The sequence below is a fragment of the Nelumbo nucifera genome, chromosome 3, assembly GCF_055504915.1.
Source record: "Nelumbo nucifera cultivar China Antique chromosome 3, China Antique-T2T, whole genome shotgun sequence".
NCBI lineage: Eukaryota > Viridiplantae > Streptophyta > Magnoliopsida > Proteales > Nelumbonaceae > Nelumbo > Nelumbo nucifera.
In genome coordinates, this window is record NC_142651.1 from 43,652,238 (window position 1) to 43,678,787 (window position 26,550).

Below are 26,550 nucleotides of genomic sequence, written 5' to 3' on the forward strand. Positions count from 1 at the left end.
ATAAAAAAAGCAGGTATGAGAAAGGTTCAAAGTATCAAAAACGCAAGGTGTATCGGAAAGACAATTTTAAGAGACATATTGGGATACGCTTTGGATACATATTGATACAGACGAAAAATTAAGATACACATAAATATGTTAGGAAATTCAAATAAATCCTAAAAAATATATTACCAACAATAATTACAAGTTTTATATGATTCTAAATAAGTCATTTAAATGTAAAAAACCATAGTTTAATAATTTATATAAAGTGTGAGATAACGAGGACACAATTAGAAACCATTGAAAAATAATGGAATAACAAAAATGTGAAAAAAAAACAAAAAAAAAATTAAAATATGAGTGTATATACATCAATATTAAAATAACCAATATAATTTATCTTAATATTTATTAATATGTAAAAGTTAATAATTAATTCCAGCATTTATTAATAAACACCCACTAAGAAAAGAAAACATTTACTTAAAAATAAAAATGCATATACTAATAACAAGCAAGTAGATGTGGCCTAGTGGTGAACTTATGGGTGTTAAAGTCTAGTGACCAAGGTTCAAATCTTGCCATCACTTGAAGTTTGAAGTTTTTATAATAACAAAACGAAATTAATGAAGTACAAGAAAAAACTAAATTAATGAGAGAGGGGATCATTAATTAATGGAATTAATGAGAGAATTTGACTTAAGCGCTAAAATTCAAATTTAAAATTTAAATTTGTCTTAGAAGTAATTAACTAATTAATGATTAGACTTAAGTCTAGGAGTAATTAACGAAATTAATGAGGGACAATTCGGTATTAAATATAGATTGAGAAGGGGGCCCAATCAAGTGTATCGGGCTATATCGGACTATTTTGGGATCGTATCAGCCAATACAAACCCGAAACAGCCCGATATGGGCCCATATCTGTGTGATACATACGATAAGAAACGGCACAAACAATTTCTTCACGTTCCGTGTATCGGGTTCTTGTCGAAATGATATGTATCGGCCAATATGGCCCAATACGTTGCGATATTTTAAAACTTGGGTATGACCAAGAGAAGTAGCAAAAAAATCATTGCTGATCAGAACAATTTCCCTCCCTTTTTAGACTTTCTATCTTTAAGGATGAACCTGTGTCTTCCTTTTTGTTACCTTCTAGCTCAATTTCAGGCTATGCCTGGAACCTAGGGTTTAGGAGTCTCGAGGATGCTGAATTGAGTAGTGTTTCAGTCTTACTTCATTATTTGGATGGGGTATTCTTGAACCTTCAGAGTCAAATTGTCGGATTTAGTGTATTGATTCTTCTGGTTCCTTTTCTTGTACTTCCTTCTTTTCGGCTTTGACCCAACCTTCTGATAATTCAATGTTGGCCTTTCCAATGAAGGAGGTTTTGAACAAGCCTATTCCCCCTAGGGTAAGTGGTTTTTTTCTTGGGAAGAATTAATACTTGTGATCTTCTTCAAAGAAAGAGACAAAATTGGTGTCTCTCCCCAAATTGGTGCATCCTTTGCAAGGCTAATGGTGAGACTAGCTACCACTTATTAATTTCCTGCCCTTTTGCTCCTTCTATTTGGGAATGGTTTTTCTCTCTATTTGGGTGCAGGTGGAACCCCTGTCAAATGTTCAAGGCTTGTTTCATTCTTCCTTTGTTAACTAGAAAAAGAGGAAGGGAGAACCCTTTGGAGAAGTACAAGAGTGGCAGTATGCTGGATGATATGGGAAGAAAGAAATCAAAGAATTCTTTCAGACAAGGAAAGGAGCAGAGAAGCAATCATTGAAGCCATTACTATCAGAGTGATCCATTGGGTTAAATCCTTGAGAAGTTTCGATGACATTCCCACAAATGACTTGCTTAGAAAGTGGAAGGAGGTGGCTGATTCCTCTCTTCCAATAGCTGTTATAAGGCCTGTTTGGGTCCTACCTCCTAGTGGGTTTATTAAGCTGTATTCTGATGGTAGTAATGAGGGGAATCCAGACCCTTCAGGTAAAGGATGTCTTTTCGGAATGAGGAGGGAGGAGTTATTGCCCTTTACTCGGGGCCAATAGATGTGGGAGACTCCTTGAGGGCAGAAATCTTGGTTGTGATGGAAGGGATCCAAAAAACCAATGAGATGAATATAAGAAGATTGAGCATAGAAGGGGATTCAAAGCTGGTAGTTAGCTGGCTGCAAAAAGATGGGACTGGCTGGTGGAAACTTATCAATAAAAGGAGGAAGTTTAAGTTTTTAACACAAGATATAGAGATCAAGTTGCAGTGGGTTAAAAGGAGTGCAAATGCCTTTGCCGATGTTTTGGCAAAGCAAGGGGTGGGAAGGGATCAACTCTTTTGGGCTGTTCTGTAATTGCTGTATGTTTTTGTCATCTTGGACTTGGAGAGAGTTAAGAGAGTTTCTCTCTCCGAGATGTTTCCTTTTTTTTTTGATAATTAACAGAAACTTTTATTAAGAAAAATTAGGAGAAAAGGATACAAGAGGAGGGAGGGGTAAAATCTCTTAACCCTCCCTAAAGGTACATTTCAAGTTACAATATTGCCCAGAATAGATTGACTCTTCCCACTCCTCTTAGTCCACTGAAACTTGATTTCCATGTTTTGAGTAAACTGTTTAACTTTCTTTTTCTCATTTAAGTACTTCCACAAACTGAACTCTTCCTTCTGTAGCCAACTGATAACCAGCTTAGAATCACCTTCCACCATCAGTTTTCTGATATTCAGCTCATGGGCTCTTTATACCCCTTCCAGAACAGCCAATATTTCAGCCCTTAGAGAATCCCCCCATCCAATAGAACCAGAATACATGGAAATAATTCGACCTTCTTCGTTAATTAATGAAATTTTCTCATTATTGATCAAAAAAACCCACCATAAATGTAAGAAGAAAAACTTGAAGACAATGGCACCTTCCTAGCAGAAAATTATCACTGATGTCAGTCTCCCTGCTTCAAATTTAGTACTCAAAACAACTAAAACCTAACACTCAGTCCTGTGCGCTGCTAAATTTAGTGGATTGCCAAAGTATGATGCCAGGTCTATGACACTAGTAGATGCAAGCATATGTTACATCATGAATAAATCTATAATTCACATCAATTGGTGGGAAATAAATTGTCTACAGGCTAAATTGTAAAAACGGATAAAGCTAGATCTAGGGTACAAAGGATGTTTTTGAGTGATGATAGCACTTTGCCTTCAAACATTTTGCCTGGAAGGTTGTCTCTTTATTTGTACACTTTTGTCTATGGCAATATTACACACATTACTTTCCCCAAAATCATATAGTAAATATGGATAGAATTTGAAAAGAATATCACCACCTAGAGTTTTTAACAACTTGTCTATCTGAAAGCACTAACAGAAGTTTAAACTAAAATGAAAAGACCAATACTATTTTTTTCCATTGACTAAATCATTTCACAAAAGAAAATCATGTTAAGCAACAAATAAGCAAAGAGAAATGCAACATACCACTGTTACAGAGCATCAAATAGCAGTGATAGTATGGCAACATGAAAACCAGCAATATTATCAAGCAAAACAAATCAACCTTCCAGTTTATCCATCTCGCCCTGCAGCCAGAAAGTAGTCAAACTTCTTCATATCTTATAAAAATGTCCTCCTATCAATATAGGAATTTAACCATTTGTAAAATACTGAAAATGAAATTCAGAGAAGAAACATCCATGTTAGAAGGAGATCTTTACATCATTTGGTATGCAACTTGCTCAATATCAATTTGTACAGTACATAGAAATCCAGGGCAAAGCAGACAGATGAACCAAGAGTCCTCAGGAGAAAAGAAGGCTAATAAGTCAGCAGATAGGCCTTCCTCTCTGTCCTGGAAGTAATCCTAGCACAGTGAATATTCAAAATGTGTTCTGCAAAAGGCTTAATCTGGCCCCCCATGGTCTATGGTCTCAAATCCAGACATCAAGGAAATTGAGGCAGTCCATATCTATAAGGTTGGATGTTCTTGTGCTATGAGAAATCTAAACTCTTTACAGAACCAAGAGTTCCACCTCAAGGATGAGCGTTCCCTTCCATACTCCACCACAAGCAATCATCAGTCACCAGTATGCCCTCAAATTATGCCTCCATATTTGGACCTGTCTTCCACCAAGGACCTATCACAATTAAAAGACCACACTGAAGGAGGAGGATTCAGCCAGCAGCCTTGCATCTAACCTATACAACCAGTTTGGTAGGAAATATGCCAATTTTACTCAGAATATCAGACTTTAGGGCTGTCATTAATCCATAAGGAAGTATTAATCACAGAATGGTGGGCATAAAAGGAAATAGACTGATTAACCTATTCAGACATTCTGTTCTTGTTCTGAAATGTACCTGGTAGTATTTACAGGAAGAATGGCGGGTGATGACCCTGAGGGGTGTTCGAGCACTCTTATGCTTAGACATAAAAGTGGCAGGGGAAAAGAATATGAAAACCAAAATATTCAAGTAACTAGCAGGATTTAATGCATGATAATTGTAGAACTCAAAAGGTTAGGGATCTTTCTGACAAGTCAGGCAAAAGCCTGCCCAACAATTATGTTGTCACTGCAAAAGCACAAGGTGTGCAAACCCAGGACCAACCATCAGATGAAATTTAATAAAGCTGGGAACACTGACGAGGATGCAAAGTCTTTAGATTCAATGATTGACCAGTAAATGGAAAGAAACCAAGTGAGTAATGGAGGCAGTGGAGGAAGCAGAATATTGTTGATAAACACATCTTTGTTAGGTAAGTGGCTCTGGAGATTCAATCTAGAACGAGCTATGACATCTATTAAAAGTATTCATATGGTTCAGCCAAATGGATGGGAAGCAAAATTGGTGCCAATAACTACCTTGGCCTCTCCATGGAAAACTATTTATTCTACATTTTAAGTCTTTCTTAAATTCATTAGAAATGACTAGGTGAGTGAGAATTGGTTACATTATGGGAAGATCTCTGGTGGGGAGAATCTCCTTTGAAACAGAGCTTCCCTAGGTTATTCAACCTATAAAAATCATCCAATCTCATCATTTGTGTCTTTTACAGGTAATTCCTTTTCTTGGTATTTTAGTTTTAGGAAAGGCCTCAGGGATCAACAGATGTTAAAAGTCATGCTTCTATCATCTCCTGATTCTTGAGGGTGTCTTCCTGGATTCTAATGGGGTGGATTAGAGAGTACTGTAACTGTTGAAGTGTTGATAATTGTGGACAATTCTCTTGTTCTTCTTTCTTCAAAGCCCTTTGTCTCTTCTCCTCTGTATCCTTTGGCGTTTCTAGATAAAGCAATCCGGTTGGGACCACTCCAAAGATTAGAGCTTCTTTGTTAAAAGGTTTTTTTCTTCTTGAAGATAAATAAAGAAGAAAATTCATTAAGATAACAACCAGCAAATATTACAACAGGTCTAATTAGAGCTTTCTTTGTTAAAAAGTATACCATCTAAATATTAATACTTGTGGAAATTTTAAAAAAAAAAAAAAGGTCTAACTGGATAAGGGAAGAAGGTAATTTCAAGACATTTTCTAACAAATATCAATTCAAGGAATCAATTATTGGGCTCAGAGTAATTCACTGCATAAAGACATTTGAAAATTTATTATGCTTATTTTAGGGGATAGAAAATAGTGGCATCATCTTCTTCCAGTGGAGATAACACTAGGAGGTGTGGTAAAGCTGAATTTTGACATTTGTAGCCTTAGCAACCCAGGTCAGTCAGGCATAGGAGGTGTTTTCAAAAATCATGATGGAGATATTTTCTGGGCCAATGGGAGTGGGCAATTCATTAGGAAGAGTTGTATGCAATAATGAATAATCTAAGAATTAGGATTAGCAAGGGTATCAAGATTTGGTGATCCACTTATAGAGGGGAATAACATTGAAACTCGCAAGTAACCAACACTAGTTTCAGTCCAGATTATATCATCATCATCACAGAGTTGAAGACTCTAACCAAAGGATAACCCATTGATGCCATCATCTGGTGAGAGAGATCAATTACGTGCCGGAACCCGACCATCTTCCCTTTAGATGGTATTAACTAGAGAATTACCACTAAACCCTCTATCTATGCATATGGATCAATGATAATCCCTTCACTTTTATAACTTGTAAGGGGTAAGTGGTGAGATAATTTCCGGTAGCCTACTTGAGGGATGCACAGCATACTTGTACTTGTTTAATTCTTTTTACACATAATAAAGAAAGCTACTTCTTTACCAATCAAAAAAAAAAAAAAACTTTGGTTCATCCAGCAAACCAACCGTCTACAGTTCAATGCATTGGTGATCACTAATCATCTACCTGATTTTAACCTCTTCAAGCCCACAGAATATGAATCTGAAACTTCACTAGTAGTCTAGTACAGTAGTACTGTATACTAAGCAAAGCTCTGCCATGGACCATACTGAAAGAACTGACTATTGACCTCCTAAAATCCACAATTTGAGTCAAAAATCACGTTATTCAGAATACCAAGCGACATGAGACAGCACTTTCTAATCTTCCAAGCATTTCAAACAAATGTCAAACCTTCGTCCAAAATAGTTCCCTATAACTCAGTTACCCTAACTACCAAGTATAATTTCCTTTTTTTCTCCCTTGATTGGTTCTATCCGGAACAGATTTACAGCCACGTGCAAGAACTAAACCAAACATTAAGTACGAATATAATTCAGATCGAATTCACAAAATTCAAATTATGAAATAGCATAAGCAAGAATGCCCAACATCTTCGAGGCATTTTACAAAACAAAAAAAAAAAAAGCATTAGATCAAAAATAAAAACCTATACTCTGCTACTGCCTGAAACAACAACGAGATCGAACCCGTGGAACACCAGAAACAGAAACTAAATTGTGCCAAACTGGGAGAAATTCAAGAATTGAAATAGAAATGCAGCGGAGAGAAACGAGAGGAATTGGGGTAGCTCACTCTTTAGAGAGGAATGGTATGATCTCGAAGAGGACGAGCTGGAGCAGGTTACAGGAGAAGGCGAAGACGACACTGAAGAGGATCTGAACCAGAACCCTCTTCTCTTCATACTCTTTGTACAGTCTTCGGTTCAGGAACCAGAGCCCCGCCCATCCCAGCAAAGAAAGAGACCCCAACACCACCACTCCTTCGTAGATCACCCATCCCCACCCCATTTTCTTTCGTTAAGTCTTCACTGCTTCGAACTCACTCACAGTTGTTCATGTTAGTATTACTTCCGTTTCATCCATCCCCTGGTTTCCTTTCTCTTTACTCTTCTTCTTGTTTTGATAGTTGAGACTTGAGACTTGAGTTTGGCGGCACGAAAAGTGAAAAACCGTGAACGGCAAAAGTAAAACAGATGGGAGTGGATGGGGTCGTTGTGAGGTTGTTACGGGAGATGTGTTATTATTTACGGTAGATGCTCCCAATGCACGGTGGATGTGTCTGTGAGGTCGTTGTGAGGCGCTTAATGTCAGGAGGCGCCCATCCCGTCATATGTATTAATGGGCTTTTTATTCGCTGCATCTATTTGATGTAATCACTAGTAGCAGCCGACTTCTTTTGGGAAAATGAGACAGGTGGCAAGTATTTCGTGTCACCCATATACAGCTAGGATGTCAACATGGCACGGGTTTGCCTCAACCCTAATCCGACCCTCTAGCATCTTATCCCGGCTCGATCCTATAAGGTCTAACTTGATATCCAACCTAATCCAGAATTTTAACTGTAATTTTTTAATACATTTTAAAGACCTAAAATTCAATCATTTAAGTTAGAAAATTATTTGGGAGAATGATAATTCAGTCCAAGGTCAGAATTTGTAGGCTTAAAGTACATTTGGGGTAGGTGCCAGCTCGGAATTGATGCCAATGGGCGAGTATGGGGTGCATAGAGTGTGGGTTTTTGACCTTTGAATGTTGTTTATAGCTCTGCAATGGAAATCAGAAATCTGCATTGGGCCTGTCAGTATTTCTTCGAAATTATTTTATAAATTTAACATGTCATTTTCTCGTTTAAAGAAAACAAAATCAACATATAAATAAATCTTAAACTTTAAGGCTATAAAGTTAAAAGTCAAAAAGTATAAGAATATTCTGTATATATGCAAGGGTATCATGACCCAATAGGATGGGCCAGCCAAAACCTAAACCTAACTCAGATCGAATAATTAAACCCTTAATCCAACCCTAAAGCTGAATATGCCTAATCCTAACCTGACCCATTGGCATCCCTATCTACAACTACAAGCCCCAACTTGAATCTGAGTCGGGTTTCACCGAATCACATTGGACCTATAAGTTATGTCATCCATGCTTTTGAAGAGATGTTGCATGCAGACACATTATTTTTTTTTCTTTGGTATTTGGTGCCATGCACCACTGATAATTTCCCCTTTATCCCCTTTCCCCCCAAAGTTCTTGTTGTGGGATTCAATTCCGTGTCAACGCTAGAACAAACCAGCTAACACACCAATGAACAAACCAGACACATGATTCGTACACCCCAGTCCTTTTTAGGCGAAGATTGGTAGAGTTACAAATGATATATGTCCAAATTCAAATTCGAATTTGATGAAATATAAACCCACCCTTATCCAAATCCAAAATAATTCAATTTGATTCAATTAACATTATATAGATATAAGTTAATATTATATCATTCAACATGTGCATCAAAACCAAGGCAAATATGTGTTTTATATAAAATATATAATAAATTGTTTAAGTTCATAGAAGCTATTTTTAATTCATTTTGTTCAATACGATATCAAAGTTAATTTTAATTCATTTTATTAATAATATACTTCATCTTGATTTTTTTTGTTTTATTTATTTATTATTATTCAATGCCTAAGTGCAATATGGATATGGCTTGAACCACTTGAACCCAATATAAAATCTAATGGATGAGACCTGATTCAAATTCGAATATAGATGAATCAAATTTGGACCTACGTTTTTTTTTGACAATAAAATTGGACTTGCCTATATTCAATCTTTTACAATTACTTTGCAGACCTATAGAAATGTTATTACTCTCGAGTGTGCCCCTATTTAGAATGCCTTCTTCTAGGATTTGTTTGTTTGCAGTACAATTACAAGTCAATTGCAACTTTGCATTTTGATTTGGAGTTCTTTTGTGCTTATTGGACATTGTGATTGTACCCCTTTCTTCATGACGTGGTACTGACGTGATTGAAAGGATAAGGTGGGGCTACATAGGTGATGCAGTGCTGACGTGGCCGAAGAGTTAAGCTGAGCCTCGGAGACGACGCGGTGCTGACGTGGCTGAGGGAATAGAGCGGCCACGTAACATCCGGAGCCAGTTCAACCATAACCCGAACAGCTTTCACAAGTGCTCATGGTTCAATTAACCAAATCGTGGGCTATTTTTTGAAATTGAACCAATATTATCGATTTTGAACATCCTCGACCCAAAACAGAATCGGATCAACCAATTAGTCTGTTGACCAGTTCCAGTTTTGACTAATCCGGTTCTTTGTTTATTTTTTTTGTTTTTTGTATTTATAATATATAAATATATAATATATAATGCATTATGTATTATAAATAGATTATAACAAATAAATATTATAAATATATAGATAATACAAGACTTTGCGCTTGCACCGAAACATGGCTCAATGTATCAATACTCATTGCATCAAAAAATTGCATTTTTATGAGTTTTCAAACAACAATATTTTTTTTTTCAGTGCAGTACATTAGGACTTAGAAGGGGCTTTAATTTTAAATTTAGAAATCTCCTAAATCCTAGTAATATAGCATTTCGGTGATGTTGGAAACTAATAAATACCATACAATACAGTACAGGGAAAACATACATGCCAAAAAGACATGGTATTGGAAGATCTTTGACCAAGCAAAACTTACTAATGAATTTTGATAAGGGAAATTGTCTAAAACTCACCATAAGATTTCAACATTTCTCTTAAACTCACCACAACTTTTCAAAATGTCTAAAACTCACCATGTCACTAACTTGACGTTAAACAGACTAACGGTGTTAATATATTATCATTTTAGCCTTCATAGAAAAATATAAAATATATACATATATATATTTTAATATTTAGACATGAAAAAAAGGAAAAAAGTTAAAAAAATATTTTCAAATATAAAATGCATAAAAACACTGAAACTACAAAAAAATATAAAATTATAGAAATTGAAAAAAAAAATAAAAAAAATATTTTCAAATTATAGAAACAATAGAAATTGAAAAACAAAATCAGAAAATAACAATTGTAGAAGAAATGCCAAAAATTATAGAAAAACACAAAAATTGCAAATAAATAACAAAAAATACAGAAAAATTTATAGATCGTAGAAAACAGAAAATGTAAAAAAATAGAAATTATAAAAAACATTGGAAATTATAACAAAACACTAAAAAAGCAAAAAAATAAAATATAATTGAAAACTAAAAAAGACCCTTTTCCTCTAACTCGCCATTCAAGGGTAATTTGGTCATAAAAATTGTTATTTATGCTGACATTGACACTTCTATTAAGAGGCATTATCAATGCACTAACGGAAGGTGAGTTTTGGAAAATAAAAACTTACTGACATGGTGAATTTTAGATATTTTGAAAAGTTGTGATGAGTTTAAGAGAAATGTTAAAAACTCGTGGTGAGTTTTAGACAATCCCCCTTTTGATAAATACCATCTAATTGGTTAAGACATTTATGATACTAATTGATTGGTCACAGGTTTTTCAAATATGATGTCTTTCTTATATGTATCAATACTTAAATGATACGTGAAAAGCTGGCTGGGTAGTGGCCTAGTGGATTTGGTAACCACCAGTTTACCTAGTTATATGATCAAAAACATAAAAAAATCAAGGTCTCACTCAGCTATCCAAGTCACCATGCTCAATAGCCAGAATCATCATCAAGCCTTGTTCCAACTATATGGGGTTGGCTACATTAATCCTGTTTCACCATTCCAATCTATTTAATATCATATCTATCATTAAATTATTCATGCTTAAATCATTTCTTACTAGTTCTATGTATGTTTGTTTGGTCATGGGTAAAAGTGGAAAGAAATTATTAGAGTTGTGTTTGGTACCACTGATGTTTCTTCATGAAACATTTTGGGGTTGATCAAGATGGGTTGTCACTTGCATAAGGGAATCATTTCAACTATGAAAAATGCATGTGAGGACTGATCATTGCTGTTTAGAGATTTTTTCTTTTTTTCTTTTTTTTTTGGTAAAAAGAGTGAAATGTACTAAACATGAGAAAACAGATTACATAGATGCCCTAAAGCTTGGCAGATCTTGGGCAGCAAGCTCCTAAACCCAAAGAGGGCAATTTTAAATAAACACCTACTCAGAGTGTCATTTTTTTGCCATTTTATGGGTCAAAGTGTTACTATACCTATTTACAAAATTAAAAGAAACATCAAGAGAGTCGGCAACTTCCAGTATATCCTTGCACGTGAAGAAGGCATCCTTAACACAATCACTTTCCCTCAAATGTATGGTTCTGATTAGGTTGGCACAATCGCTTTCTATTATGGCTTTGGGATTCTGCAACCGATACAAAAGCTCCAACCCCTTCAAGACTGCAGTAGCCTCCACTTAGACCAGAGATGAGACTGTAGATTGACCAAACCGAACAACTACAAGCTTACCGAAGTGGTCTCTCACCACTACCCCAAAACCCACACAACCTTCTTTCAAAAAACTCCCATCTATATTAACTTTGAGAACACCAAAGTTTGGGGAGACCAAAAAACTTTCAACATTCTTTGTCCAGTTGTTGGGTAAGTATGCTACCAATCTTGTTGGGAAGTCTGGCTCATCTCCCTCATCTTCCTGTAGACCACAACAACAGTCCATTTTGGATTAAGGGTGTCATTATTAAAAATAAAATTATTTATATTTTTCCAGATCAGCCAAAGCAAACATGCTGATAGGAAAATGATTTTCATTTTTTTCTCCCCCCATCTATTACCATCTTCCACCTAGAAAATGAACTAGGATCTGAAATCTCTAAAGGAACAGAAAGCAGAGCTTTTCAGATTTAGGGGGCTTGCAAACCAGGTGCTTTTGCATGGTGATAGAGGAAAAGGGCATGGATAATTGTTTTAGTTTCAGTATGGCAATTTGGACAAATACTTGAGTCTGTCACTTTTCTTTTTGTTAAATTTTCTTTAACTGCAATAGTTTCACAGCAACACTTCCAGTTGAAGGACTTAATTATGGGGTCTACATTTAGATTCTAGATTAAGCTCCAATTATTTTTTCCCCATTCCACTTTGACCCTTCCCATCTCTATCATTTTCTCTTAGCCCGTGCTCTTGGTTTTGTTCATTGCCACCTGGTATGCTGATTTAATAGAGAACTTACCATTTTCTGTAAACTTCCACATGAGTATGTCCTCCCAACTTCCTACTACCAGGGAATATTGATAATATTTTTTAGCATAGAATTCAATAAACAAATTTTGAATTTTTTGTTCATCCCAGCCCCGTCTTCCTTCTAACATTAAATATTGAACCACTAAGTTAGATTGGTTTGGAGGTGTTGGACCTTGTATTTTATAACCTAGAATTGAGGGGATCCAAGGATTCTTCCAAATTTTGACCTTGTCACCTGAGTTCACATTCCAACAACACCTTTGTTGGAGAATACCATTAGTAGCCCACAAACAAATTTCTTTTGTGCACAACCGTCAGGCTTGCTTTGCCAGAAGGACTAGGTTAAAACTGCGAGGGTCTCTAAAGCACAGTTCTCTACTTAATTTATTTCTGCAAATTTTCTTCCAATTCAGCCAATGAATTTTATCTTTTGAGTTTTTTTGTATTCCACCAGAGTTTTCTTTGGATTTTTTTTTCAAATGTTCACACACTAACAAGGGTAGGAGGAAGTAAGACATTGTGTAAGATGGGATTGTTGTTCTAACCAACTTCAAAAGAACTTCTTTTCTTGCCCAAGAAAGGAGTAGACTCTCCCAACTCTGAGTTTTTTTCCCAGCTCTTTCCACGATGAAATTGAATAGATGTTTTTTTTTTATCTACCAATTTTAGTGGGCAAACCCAAGTAAATTGATGGATAGTCAACTTTTTTCATTCCTAAAAAAATTGTCCTCAATTTTTTGAGCCTAGGATGCATATTTTTGTTGAAAAAAAAAACCCTCAAATTTTTCTAAGTTTGCATTCTATCCAGAAGCCCTCTCATAACTGTGGATAGCCTCCAATATGGCATTCCCTTATTTAGGATCAACTCTAATGAACAGATAGTTGACGTATGCAAAAAAAGATGTGAGATGGTAGGGCAGTTTCGATTGAGTTTAACTCAATCGATTTGGTTTTTTGTAACAAGTTTATTTAATTTTGCTGATAAGGCTTTAGAGACAAAAAGGAATAAGTAAGTCCCCTCTCAGGTTTTATTACAACCCCTGGAGTACCATTCACAAGGATTCTATAAGTCACTGTTGTTACACACTCCATAACCCAAGCAATCCACATTTCCCCAAAACCAAGTTTTTGCATTACACCCTTGAGGAATAACCATTCCACTCTGTCATATGCTTTACTCATATCAAGCTTAAGGGCGATCCAATTCTTCTTTCCTTTTGTCTGGTTCATGTAATGAATCACTTCATGAGCAATGAGTATGTTGTCCTAAATCAACCTTCCTGGGATAAAGGCACTTTAGTTTTCCCAACCTAATCAACATTATTTTTGCTATTATCTTGTAGGTAGTGTTGCACAGGCTTATAGGTCTAAAGTGGGGGGAGACTCAATACATTTGACTTTAGGGATTAGGGCTATGAAGGTATTATTTATTTCTTTCAGCAAAAATCCTTCATTAAAAAACATGGTAACTGCTTTGGTTACATCCTCTCCAACTACCACCTAATACTTTTGGAAAAAAAAAATGGAAGTCCATCCAGACCTGGAGCCTTCCTCAAGACCATTTGAAACATTGCTTCTTTCACCTCTTCCTGAATAATCTCCCTTTCTAGTTGAATTCTCTCATATTCATCAAATTTTCTTTAGAGCCCATTTATACATTCTTCTAGACAATCGAGGTTGGAGGTTTTAAGTATTTTAGTGAAAATGCTGGTTTAAGATGCCCTCAATCTCCTCTCATCCTCACACTAGATTCCTTCTTCGTTTTTTAGGGTCTGAATTTTGTTTCTTGCACTTTTTCAAAGTTAAGGCATGGAAATACTCATTGTTCCCATCTCCACAAGACAGCCAATTCACCCTAACCTTTTGATGCCACATGATTTCCTCCCTCTTCATAAAGTCCGCTAGGTCCTTTTCCAGATTTTTTTTATCATTTCTCCTTGAAATTGATTACCCTGCTTCTTTTGTTCATCTTCAATTTTAGACTCCAACTCTTGGATCTTCCTCTGAATAATACCAAAAACCTCCTTATTCCATTTCTGAAAGTTTTTCCTAATTTCTTTACCTTTCTGGCAAAGTTTAAATTGTTTTGACCCATGGGGCTTCATACTCCAATTATCTTTAACTACAGATTCACATTGCTCATGTGACATCCACATTTCTTCAAACCTAAAATGTCTTTTCTTCCAAATTTTCTTTTTCAGTTTCTACTAGAATTGGATAATCGTCAGATCCTAAAGCTATAACAGTTTGGACAAAGGCCTCTTCAAATAATTGCCTCCAACTATTATTGCAAATACCTCTATCCAATCTTGCTCTTATTAAATGGAGATCCTCTCTTTTATTTGACCAAGTAAACCAAGGACTTGTAATAGCCATTTCCAGTAAACCACATTGTTAAAGGAAATCTCTATTTCTTTGAAGATAGTTTATGCTACTAGCTCTATCCCCTTCCTTTTTATTTATCTAGGAAGTGAGATTTAAATCCCCCATGTATAGCCAAGGTTCTGAAGTCAGTTCTCCCAAACTTTTCCATTTTAATAAAAAAAGTAGCCATTTTTTCTTTTTTCTTTTTTCTTTTTTTTTTTTCTGGCTCCCCATAGATGAAGGAGCAATACCAATTGCCTTTGTTGCCATCATGGATTCTGACATGAATAAATTTACAGTCCACATAAAGAGTTTTAAGTTTATGTCAATAGTCCAAGACAAGGCTAAACCCCCACTCAGCCCACTAACATCAACTCCCCAACATTCCCATATTTTAAGAAAATCTAATTTCTTTCTACAATTAATTTTGTCTTTGTCTCCATCAAAAAAAGTATTTCAGGTTTTTCTTTTGTTTTGATCTCTTTCAAGGCACGAACTGTCAAAGAGGATCCTAATCCTTGATAGTTTCAGCTCATAATCCTCATTTGGCCCTTGGGTTCTGTTGCGGGACAAAACCCCTAACCCACTTATTTGAAAATAGAGAAAAACTTATAATACAACTATCTGAATTGACCTTTAATTTTTTTTTTTTGTTTTTTCCTGATTTTTACCTCCACTCCAAGTTATTCTGTGTACTTGTTGAAGCATCTGCACTCCCAAAAAAGATTTCCAATTATTGTTCCTTTCTTTATTTTCAAAGTGCCTCTTTCTATACATCTTTTTTTATTGTTTCCTCTCTTCCCCTGTTTCTTTTAATCCCCATTGCTTCTCCTTTTTTGAATTGTTTTTTTATTGATTTCAGTTTCTTTCTTCCTTTCTTTTTGGATTTCCACAAAAAACTTCCAAAATGTTTCCGATAATATGACATGACAACTCATATTTTAACACCACTTTCTATTGATTAACCCCAAATGTTTCATGAAGAAACAGCAATGGTACCAAATATAACCTAGATCTTGACAAATTAGTTTGGTGCATTGCATTATATTGATATTTGATAATGGTAGGCAAGCTGTTTTGTTGGGTGCAAAAATAATAGCAAAAAAAAGACATCTTAACAACCTAAAACCAGTAGCATAGAAACCAACTAGGAAGAAGAAAAAGGAAAAGAAAGGGTCTTAACGTTGAGACAAAGTTCTTACAGAATTTCAAAATAAGAGATAAACAGAATAGAGGGAAAGTTGTTAAGTAATTTATCAAACCTAAGAACAGCCTAAAAGATTTTTTTTTTTTTGTAAAAGAAAAGGCAAAATAAAACCTTTCAAGTTTCGCCTATTCTTTTGGGTACTAGGTTCCTGATAGGGGTGTCAATGGTTTTGAGTTGGACTCTGTCCAAATCAAATCAATTTGGACAGATTGGACGAACCAATAAGACATTGAATTGGACCAGCCCAAACTTAAGAGTTCAAAAGTATTTGATTGGATTGGACCTGGTCCATCAGTAATGAATATATATTGCATAGGGTCAGATTGAACCAATATCTGATTCATTGATAGAAGATAAAAATACATATGTCAATGAACCAGGTTTGGGTTGGGACCAAACTAAATTAAAACCAATTTAAACAGATTGGATGGTACAGACATTGAATTGAACTGGTCCAAAATGGTCCAGAGTATTCATCAGATTGGATTGGACGTGGTCCATATGTAATGGACTCATATTGGACATCGAATTGGACCAAATCAAGTCCAATTGGCACCCCTAGTTTCTGACTTGCACATGTAAGGATGAACGCAAACGATCAGCTCAGTCGATCATTTCCCATAAACAAAAATGATAAATCAAGCAACTTTCTTGGTATGATTCGACTCTAGAAATCTTTCAAGCAGTACCATTTTCTTCCCAAAAATCCTAAAGAAAACAATCATCTTTTTTTTTTGGATTATATACCCTTATAACAAGCATCTTCCATTTCATCAATTTTCTTGTGAATGGGTAAGAGTTTTTACTCTGGATAAAAGGAAATTTTATTGAAGCAAGGGGCCGAAACCTTGGCCCAAAGAGAATTTTTACAATTACTACTTGTTTGATGGTTACATTAGTCCTCCATGACACTAATCTTTCAAACCTGCAAAAACACCAAGAGATGCATTAGAAAATTTCTTGTTAGTCGGTATAGATAGAAACATAAATTTAGAACCTTAATAACATCGACCTGTGAAATGAACAGGCTGGTGTTGGAGGGATTTGTTTGGGAAGGATAGAGGGGAAAAAAAGACTACTGAAACTAATAATATAGCATCTCTTAACACTTAGAAAGCATCACTAAAATATATCATCTATACTATATAAAGTGGATACTTGGCTTTGGTGCAGGTTATAAAAGTTAACTTCAGTATCTTTACCCTTTACTTGCCAGCATGCCCTTACACTAGTTAACATAATTGAAAAACCTTATTATCGTGAAAATAAAGAAAAAAAAATGTAAATTCAAAAGATAGGATTGGAGGGGACAACATAAAAGCATTGAGCTGACAACACTCTACATGCTCATTATAAACTCTTGCAGCAAGGCTTTTACAATGTGGTCCCTGGGTATGGCACACAATTTTTCTATGTACAAAATTTAATGTATTTGTTTTATTTTGTTTAAAATTTAAAACCCACATTTGAGAAGTCATCCTTACCAAATTAATAGTAATTCAAACATATTAATGAACTCTTATAATCGTAATTCAAATGCTGATTCTGATAGTTGGGTTAAGGTTTTATTCAGTTAAAGTAATTCAAATATATTATCATCCAGGTTTTCCTGCAGGATCTTCACATTTGTACACAGTTTGTAATATCCTTTTTATTTGTTTACAATCATTTTCCATCATATACAAATGGCCTGATGACTAATTGATTTGCTCATCTAGTAGGCCATCGGTTAGTCTTTTATGAACCAAGAGTTACATAACCAATCAATGCATGCCAAATTAACATATAAACACTTTAAGCCAACACAGTTCATCCAGTGTCCAATATCCAAATTAACATCTAAGCAAATCAACTATTCAACGCATGTTTACTTGCATAGGCAACATCTCCATTGAAGACTTTGGCAATGAATAGCCAATTTCTCTAACTTTTGGACAACTTTCTATTATAATTAGCAGCCAACGCTATTTTGATTACATCCTGTTAAATAGAGAAGCCATGACCCATAATGATGATCATGAGAATATAACATTATAAAGCACTGTCTGACATATTCTTATTTGTTTCTATCATACCATATTGCTATCTTTCTTCTTGGGTAAACTACAAAGATCGCCTCTGTACCATGGGGGCATGACACTTAATTTCCCTGTACTATTTCTTGTGATAGACCCTTTTTTTTTTTGATAAATTTCTTCTGATAGACCCTTGTACTTTCATATAACGTCAAGCCTCTGATAATATTAATGATGAGTGAAAAATTAGAGCAGGATGGGCAAAATAGAGAGGTGCATACAGAGTCTTATGTGATAGGGTAATACCGCTCAGACTAAAAGGAAAACCATATAAAACAGTTATACAGTGTTGTAATGTTGTACATAGTGTTGGGAAATCAAGAAACAATGTGTGCATAAAATTAGTGTGGTGGAGATATGAATGTGGAGATGGATGAACTGGAAAACTAGAAAGGATAGGATCATAAATGAACTTTGGAGGAACCTAGGAGTAACTCTATTTTTTTTTTTTTTGATAGTAACATAAAAGAAAGATTTATTAAAAAACCACAAATTACATCCTAGGAGTAGCTCTAATAGGTCATAAAATGAGAGAAAATAGACTAAAATGGTTTGGGCATGTGCAAAGAAGACCATCTACAGCACCAATAAGAAGTAATCTATTACATGTTGAAGGGGCTAGAAGAGCTAGGGGAGCAGGGAAAAAAACAACATGGATTGAAGGAATGAGAACTGAGAAATGATTTAAGGGCTCACAATTTAGCAATGACTATGGTACTGAAGAGGATGGAATGGTGGGATTCATGTAGCTGACCCTGTATAGTTGGGACAAGGCTTAGATTTTATTTTATTTTTTAAGAAAGATGAGTAAATTTTATTGATGAAAAGAAGTAATGATACAACACACCACTGGAGAAAGCTCTAAACTTAAGATCCCCCAACACAAACAACAAACATCACATCAGTACAAGGTCAGCATGATACAGAGAATGCAATGGGGTGGTCAGAGAGATGTTCTTAGAGACTGAGGCCCAGGACCCAACTCTGCCAACAACTATATTAAAGAGTTCCTCTAGAGGTTTTGCCTTAGCTTTGAAAATTCTGCTATTCCTTTCACATCAGATTGTCCAAGGAATAGCTGCTATTCCTTGAATCTGCCGGTCATGCAACATGTCTAATACAGACCCGGGCAATGCCCAACTCAGGTTAGCTGTTTAATGATTATGATGCTGATTTTAGGAAATAGTGTAAAAGGCATAAGATTTCAACAGTCATTTCCAATAAGTAAAGCAAGTAGAAGTACCGACTGCTGCAAACAAACAAGAACTGACTGTCAAATTTACATTCTTCCAGGTTCAAACTTCAAAGGTGCAACAATTAGGCAAATGTAAGATACATTCAAGTTCAAGAAATTTTGACTGTCTTTTTTTTTGGTCCTAAATGGTATCCCACATGTTAAACAACATAAAATAGCTCTGATACCATGTCAACCAACATAAAATAGAATAACAACTCAAGGAAGAAACAAGAAGAAGAAATAGAGAAACACTAAGGTTTAATGTGGTTCGACTTGGTATCCTACATCCACAGGAGGAGAGGAAACATATCCACTATGAGAACAAGAGATACAACTCTCTCTCTCTCTCTCTCTCTCACACACACACACACTCTTACTCTCTTCCTCACTCACACAACCACTTGCTTAAATAAGCAAAAGACCAAAATACATTAGAATTACACATAAGCCCCTTTTTCTAACATAAATACATATAGGTCCCCATAACTTATCAATATTACAAATACAACCAAATACAGTATATCTCTCAACACCACACAAATCTTAATTTTATTTTCTTTGATTTCCAACACAATTAAAAGAACTCTATCGCTAAAAAAAGGAGAATATAGAAGCAGTTTAAAGAACATACCTAAAGGAAAAAAGTATACATGTTTTTCCCACATGTTTTTATTATGTACACTAGTTTAATATACATGAGATCCTGAACATTTTGGTTATATCTTGTGGTAAAAAGTTTTTTTTTTAAGAAAAGTAAATAAAAAGGTATGCTGTCTATAATTATCGAAAAAAAGGTGTGCTGTCTATTATACTAATATCATTTGAAGTTAAGTGCCATTTGTCACCTGCCAAATTTAGTTAAACTAATAATTTATAGAGATTAGTTATACACTTGTACTATGATTTGTTAAGATGTATCATTTTACATATTTTAAGAGTACTAATGCTACAAAACATACTGTAATAAGTATCCATGCAGTATCCTTTGTTGTATCAGGCACATATTGTATCAAACATTAGTATGATAGGCACATATAACCGTTTGGGTGTTATAGCTTACATATAGTTTGTTAGCTATCAATACTGAGATTAAAGGCAAAACTACAATAAACCCAATTTTTAATCCAGAAATCAAACCAAGTGCATCACAAGTTCCTAGGACTTATGCCTTACAAGTAGATCCGTATAAATTTAGAGTTAATATAGAACACTAAATGAATAACTTAGAAATGATCAAAGAAAAGAAAGAAAGTAAATAATAATAACAATACTACTACTACTACTACTAATAATAATAACAACAACAACGACAACGACAACAATAGTAATAATAAATGAAATAAAAACCATCAGATAAAAAACTTCACAAAACTTATTTTGATATTTAGCCTCTCAAAAAAAAAAAAAAAAAAAAGCTTCCAATTCAACTTAACAAGTCAAAAAAGCCTTGCCTCAACTATATGGTGTTAGGCTGTCAGCTACATGAATCTCCTTCCATCATTGATCCCCCTCTATACAGTGCAATGTCCACTATTAAAAGTTAAAGTTTTAATTGAGGTGATTAAATCAGATTGATCATTGCTAAACACTAATTTTTGAAATAGATGAGTTGCAGTGATAAGAAACTGGTTTGGTTAAGCCTCAAGATTTCTGTTCCGGACCTTCTGGTGTTCATTTGGACAACTCAAAAGTAGAACAGTTAAAAAAGACGTTTAGATATTAAATGAAAAGGCTTCTGTGATTTATCCATAATTATGATCCATCCAAAGCATAAAGATTTTTTTTTGATAAATTCCAAGGCATAAAGAATACTTTCCACTATAAATGATATTACTGATCTCCTAAAAGAAAAAAGAAATTAGGGGCTTACTTCTATACCTTTGTGAGGGCTCAAGCAGCGATCTCTCAATGCTCCAACATTGTCCAACATAGATCTAACATGGCAAGAAATTTCATTGTTCATTACAGGGAAGTTGGCACCATGGTCCATGGAATTTATATGCTTAAAGCCGGACAGCTTTCCACTGGCTCCCCTCTTCAAATCATAAACATGTGGAGCAACATGGTTCCAACCATCCTCTACAGCATTTCGCATGGAAAGAAGAAGGTTGGATCTGGCAATCTCCAATGCACAGGCTCTAGTTGCCACAAAAACTGGAAGAGAGAGAGAGAGAGAGTCAAGTTCAGGAGCACAACAAAGGAAAAAGTCCATCATCCATATAATATGTGCTGATGTGATGCAGGAGCAAAGAATATAAAACTGGAATCCTTTGAAAAATTTATGTATCTTTTGTATTTTTAGATGGTACAGATATTTTGATCATTTTATGCATTACTATAGGGTCCAGTCCAGTTTCTTGATTTGTCTACTCATAGTTTGTTTGTGTTTAAAATTTCATAAACATTAGTTAAGTAGTTTAGGAGTTATTTACTTTTCTTATGATAGTGGAAACTCTGTAGTTTTTGTTTTTCCTAATTCTAGTAAGACCAGCCAGCCTTACAGTGTATTTGTATGTGTGAAGTGAAAAAACGTGGATTGATGAATGAACGAGTTTAATTGAGATTTTACAGAATATTCTGTTTGTACCCCATTGAGTGATTTTCATAATCATTGGTTAAGTAGTTGTTAGTTACTTTTCTTATGATAGTGGAAACTCTGCAGTTTTTGTTTTTCCTAATTCTAGTAGGACCGACCAGCCTTACGATGTATGTGTATGTGTGAACTGAAAAAATGTGGATTCATGAATGAATGAGTTTATTTGAGATTTGACAGCATATTCTATTTTACCCCATTGAGTGTTTTCGGGTTTTTTTTCTCTTCTTTTTCTATCTATTTTCTTTCTTAGTCTTTCAAGAATTCACTACAGCCATTAATAGACACAAGTTCTTCATCAAAGTAACTTTTCCTTTTATTTTCATCATAAACTAAAAAATACACACCCCCCCTGTTACTTTCATACCTCCAAATAATATCCCAAAATTCCACCTGGGGACCTAGATTCCATGATTGTCAAATTTTCTCCACCTCCCAAAGTTTGTTGTCCTTTTGTGCAAAATGTACTCTAAACCATACCAAACTTGGTCAACCTTTACATCCATCTAGGACAAACCCATACAAAAATTCAATGAAAAATTCCAATCATCCTATTTTCTCCAATTTGACTTTTTCACTATTCTAGGACAAATCTGCAATTCTTGTGACTAAAGCCTTGAGACCTTTTATAACTTCACTGATTCCTGTCTATGGTCCTAAAATAACATCCTAGCCCTCCTAGATTTATACCTTGGTTATTCACCTCCTAACCCTCCTAGACTCCAAGAATGCTATAAAATGGGTCAAGTATAGGGACTCCACCCCTTGGAAGCTATCTCACCTTCTTGAAATCCACGACATCTCCTCCACTTTGAACTGTAGCTTCAGACGGATTCCAAGAGAGCTAAATCAGTTGGCAGATAGTTTAGCTACATCTGGTTTGGGAAGGGATATTTTATATAGTGCAAATGCATTGTTATTTTAATTGTTTGGGCCCCTGCCTTTTTGTTTACATGGCCCTTCCCTTTTTTGAAGTATGAATACAAGTTGCCTTTTCTTAAAAAAAAAAAAAAATAGTTATGAGTCTATAAACAGTTCGTTGTAATTGAAAACTAGAAGATGTGGTTTGGTAAACAAAAGCTTGGTTTAGTGAATTCTGGTTGTAGTCAGGTATTTCTTTCTTTCCTCTCTAATTTCTTCTTGTAAGCTATGTTACTCAGATATGGTAATGACAAATGTGGACAAGGTGCCAGATGGTAATTTTACACTAAACGTTGATGTATTTGGCATGGTAGAGCACCCTTACAGGAATGTGAATATCTTAGCTTCTAAGAAATCTATTTCTTGCCATCTTTTTTTTTTTTATCAGTTATTTCTTGCCATCTTCTTGCTAACTGGTCTAACAGCAAGAGTTCCCTTCTTAATCTCCTCCTCATTCTTTGGTGTACAGAAAACTGTCTACTTTTCCCCATCTATATTCTTCATCATTAATCACTAAAATTACTTCACCATATAAAGTCAAACACCAAATCCAAAATGACCCTATCTGTCCACCATCAAATAGCTCTAAACCAGAATTTCTGATGATTTACTTCCACGAGGGATTGAATTTACTATTGTTTAAAAACAAGTGTGGTGTATGGATTCCAAGCTAAATGCTGTTTAAAAAGTACATCTAAAAGGGTCTAGGAAGTTATGGTATGAAACCTAATGCTTAAGTCTCGTGCAAGTAAACCTGTACAAACTATAAAACACACATATTACATATATGTGAACATTATCTTCTTTATTTGTTTATTGATCCAGACACTTAAAGAAGGTGCCACATAGTGTTCAAAATGTTGGTTTTATATATTTAAGAAAACACTAAGTATGTTGTATACCTCCAGATCCATTTAACATATGATACAATAAATATGTTAATTTGGAAGAGCATCATAAACTATAGTTATAAAATAACAGTCAAGTCCATTTTATTATTTTGGTTTAAAGTCTTCTTATGGTGGACATGACTTGTTTTTTTCTTGGCAACCTTCACGTGGCCAAAGAAACGAGAAAGAATTATGTGGAGGTGCACTACAGCAGCAATCATTTGGGCAATTTGGGAGAAAAAGAGCACAATAATTTTTAAGGAGCAAGAAAGGAGTAGAGAGGATTTAATTGAGTGTATTATGATTAGGGTGATAAACTGGATCGAATCTTTGGATGTTTTCTCATCCTCAGTAGATAATACCTGGATAAAAAGGAGGGAAGTGGCAGCAACGTCCTCTAAAAATATAGTAGTTCAAAGGTGCTAGAACCACCTAAGGCAGGTTTCATTAAGTAAGTTCAATTTTGATGGAATGAGCTTTGGAAATCTGGGTCCTGTCTTGAGTGGGAGGAGTTTTCAGGGATAAAGAAGGCTATACTAAAGAAAGCTTTTCAAGTCCATTTGGAATTGGATTCCACAAGAGCTGAACTCTTCGCTGTTCTCCAAGTTATACAACAGGTAAGAGATATGAACATGAACAAACTAATCATTGAAGGTGACTCAAAAGTGGTGATTGGATGGCTGATGGATAGTGGGAGAGAAGTGTGTCTTATAAAAATAAAGGAAGATTAAATGCCTGACTATGAATCTTCAAGTAAAATTCCAATGGGTACAAAGATCGGAAAATGGTATACATCTCCAAGTAAAATTCCAATAACAGCATAATCCATTCAATGCATGTTAGAAATAATACATCTCCATAGGAGTCCCAAAGGCCCAATAGTAAACCATGAACCGTGTGAGTTTTTTTTTTTTTTTGAGAATTTGTAAAATATTGTATTAATATGAATCATATGAAAAAGCGTACCATTAGAAGGAATTTCAACAAGGAAGTTTGCAGGAAGACCAATTCCAACACCAGCCAATGTGATGCCAATGCTAAATCCAACCCCACAGCCAGCTCCAACATAGCCAACCACCCCAGGGCCAAAGCCGGGACCCCATCCAACACCACATCCTATGCCAATCCCCATGCCCCAAAAGGCTCCAGATATTGGGTGCACAGGATTCCATCTTCCGTACCTCCTAAATAACGCTTTTATGATCATATGGATTTGCAGCTGCAGATAAAATCAGTGTCACAATCCTTGAATAAAACAAAGTTGAATATCCTAAGAGCCCATAATTGCAATAAGCATAAGATCAGACTTCATTAATAACAAGAAAAATTCCATATATATTGTTTAATTCAAGTCATTATGCATGAGAATTCAACAAGAAAATACACCATATCACTCACGATTGAGAGTACAGTAGGAAAAAAACATTCTGAAGCCATGGCATTTTTTTTTAATGCCAAGCCATGGCAAGTTCAATGTTCTCATCCTGGAACAAAAGATTAGCTCTTTGCTCTAGTCTCTAGAACCTAATACTTAATAATCATCAACACATCCCCAAATTCCAAGTTCTCCCAAACACCACTGGTGCTCTTTTTATGAACTAAAATCTCATCTAGTCTCAGTCAAAAGGTCTAAAGTATCCTTTCGGTATATACATGGGGACCATTAATTAAGATAAAGAATCCCTAACAGCTTCCTTTCGATATCTCATTAACCAAATCATCCGGCATTTTACAATACAAGCACAAACCTAGTCATCCAGCCAAACAATTCAAAACAACAAATATGAAAACATTGTTTACAACGCAACCCAACACTAGCTCAGCTAAGTAAGCAGGAACAAGTTTGAGGGCAAGGGTAATGTCATTTTCTTAACACCTCGAAAGGAGATTTATTTCAGAAAAGTAAATCCATTAGATAATACATCTCTGTCCAAACACAAACTTACATTCATCATGCCCTGCCTACTTTTCAACCTTGCTTAAGAAGAAAAAAAAAACTCTTAATTATTCATGAACCCAGAGAACTTAAAACAGTTTGAATATGTCCATGATATCAGAAGATGTTTTGATTTTTCTTTTACAATTATAAAAATCGACAAGGATCACACTAATAGAAATTTGGCTAGTTCTACTATTTAATTGCAAGAATGTATGGAGCTACTAGGGAGAAACACTTAAAAAAGAAACCAAAGCACACTCAAAATCAAAATACCATACCTGCATCAGAAAAATAAAAGAAAAAATAGAGGGAACCTTAACTAAAGTTCAACAAATATACACAATTTCTGTGCCTAAACAACTAGAAAATTGCAGAGAATTATCGAAAACCCCTATAATCAAATAATTAAGCAAAATAACAACAGAAAAAAAAAAAAAGAATGCATATTAAGAAATAGAATCCAAAGGAAAGATTGCTGGGGCTGTGAAATAACACGTGATCGAAGTAAGAGCAATTACCGGTATTCCATTTACCATCAGACAGAAAGACGCTACATCAACTGGTTTTCTACTATTCTCCCTTGTCCTTGGCCTCCTTCTTTGCTTTCTTTCTCGTTCTTCGTCTTCTTCCTCAGTGTTCAGTGTTCAAAGGCTCTTTTTAGTGTTTTTCTTCACGTAATGGATCACCCTGATAGCTACTTGCAGTTTGGACAGTTGTACTGTTCTCCTACGGGCCTCGGGCCAGGATAAGTTGGGCCCAGTTACTCTAAACAAACCAATGGACAGTTATCATCTCCATACTATGGGCTTTTGTGGCTGATTGCCTATAGATTCTTTTCTTTTCCGGGAATTATAACTCGGGTCGAGTTTAAGTCAGCCAGACCCGAAGACTTTGGGATAATCCAGCCGAGCTGAGGCCAAGGCGGGTTGGGGTGGGTTGGTCGGGTACTCGGTGTAAGTTTTCTTCACGTCTTACACTC

The 26,550-nt window shown here is 35.2% G+C and overlaps 2 protein-coding genes across 6 annotated transcripts in view; both read right to left on the reverse strand.

Moving 5' to 3' along the window:
- The window catches only part of LOC104612894 (GPCR-type G protein 1), a 53,106-nt gene extending 45,774 nt beyond the window's left edge, over positions 1-7,332 (reverse strand). Inside the window, exons 1-2 of the mRNA XM_010280534.3 lie at positions 6,910-7,332; positions 3,452-3,552 (exon numbers count right to left, since the gene is read on the reverse strand). Of these exons, the coding sequence (XP_010278836.1) occupies positions 3,452-3,552; positions 6,910-7,124 (316 nt within the window). The 5' untranslated portion in view covers positions 7,125-7,332. The remainder of the gene's footprint in view (positions 1-3,451; positions 3,553-6,909) is intronic.
- A 9,383-nt stretch (positions 7,333-16,715) lies between these two features.
- Positions 16,716-26,249, reverse strand: LOC104612893 (cadmium-induced protein AS8). Of its 5 annotated transcripts, none has more exons than XM_088902199.1 (5): positions 26,090-26,249; positions 24,599-24,851; positions 21,107-21,382; positions 20,680-20,758; positions 16,716-16,841 (listed from the first exon to the last, which is right to left on the reverse strand). In XM_088902199.1, exons 1-4 carry the CDS (start codon positions 26,105-26,107, stop codon positions 20,703-20,705), a joined length of 603 nt encoding a protein of 200 aa, XP_088758325.1. In that variant the 5' UTR covers positions 26,108-26,249; the 3' UTR covers positions 16,716-16,841; positions 20,680-20,702. The 5 variants fall into 5 exon arrangements, with proteins under 5 accessions (XP_088758325.1, XP_088758326.1, XP_088758327.1 ...); XM_088902200.1 differs by having other exon boundaries at positions 20,680-20,739; positions 21,099-21,382; XM_088902201.1 differs by having other exon boundaries at positions 20,680-20,739; positions 26,090-26,248.
- Positions 26,250-26,550: the final 301 nt, after the last annotated feature.

What these genes read in the sequence shown, in the direction of transcription:
- LOC104612893 (XM_088902199.1), bottom strand. An exon ending in TGTTGAAATTCCTTCTAATG is followed by an intron (nt 21,383 to 24,598) that starts GTACGCTTTTTC and finishes TCTCTCTTCCAG; the next exon opens with TTTTTGTGGCAACTAGAGCC. An exon ending in CTGCTTGAGCCCTCACAAAG is followed by an intron (nt 20,759 to 21,106) that starts GTATAGAAGTAA and finishes AACTTTTAATAG; the next exon opens with TGGACATTGCACTGTATAGA.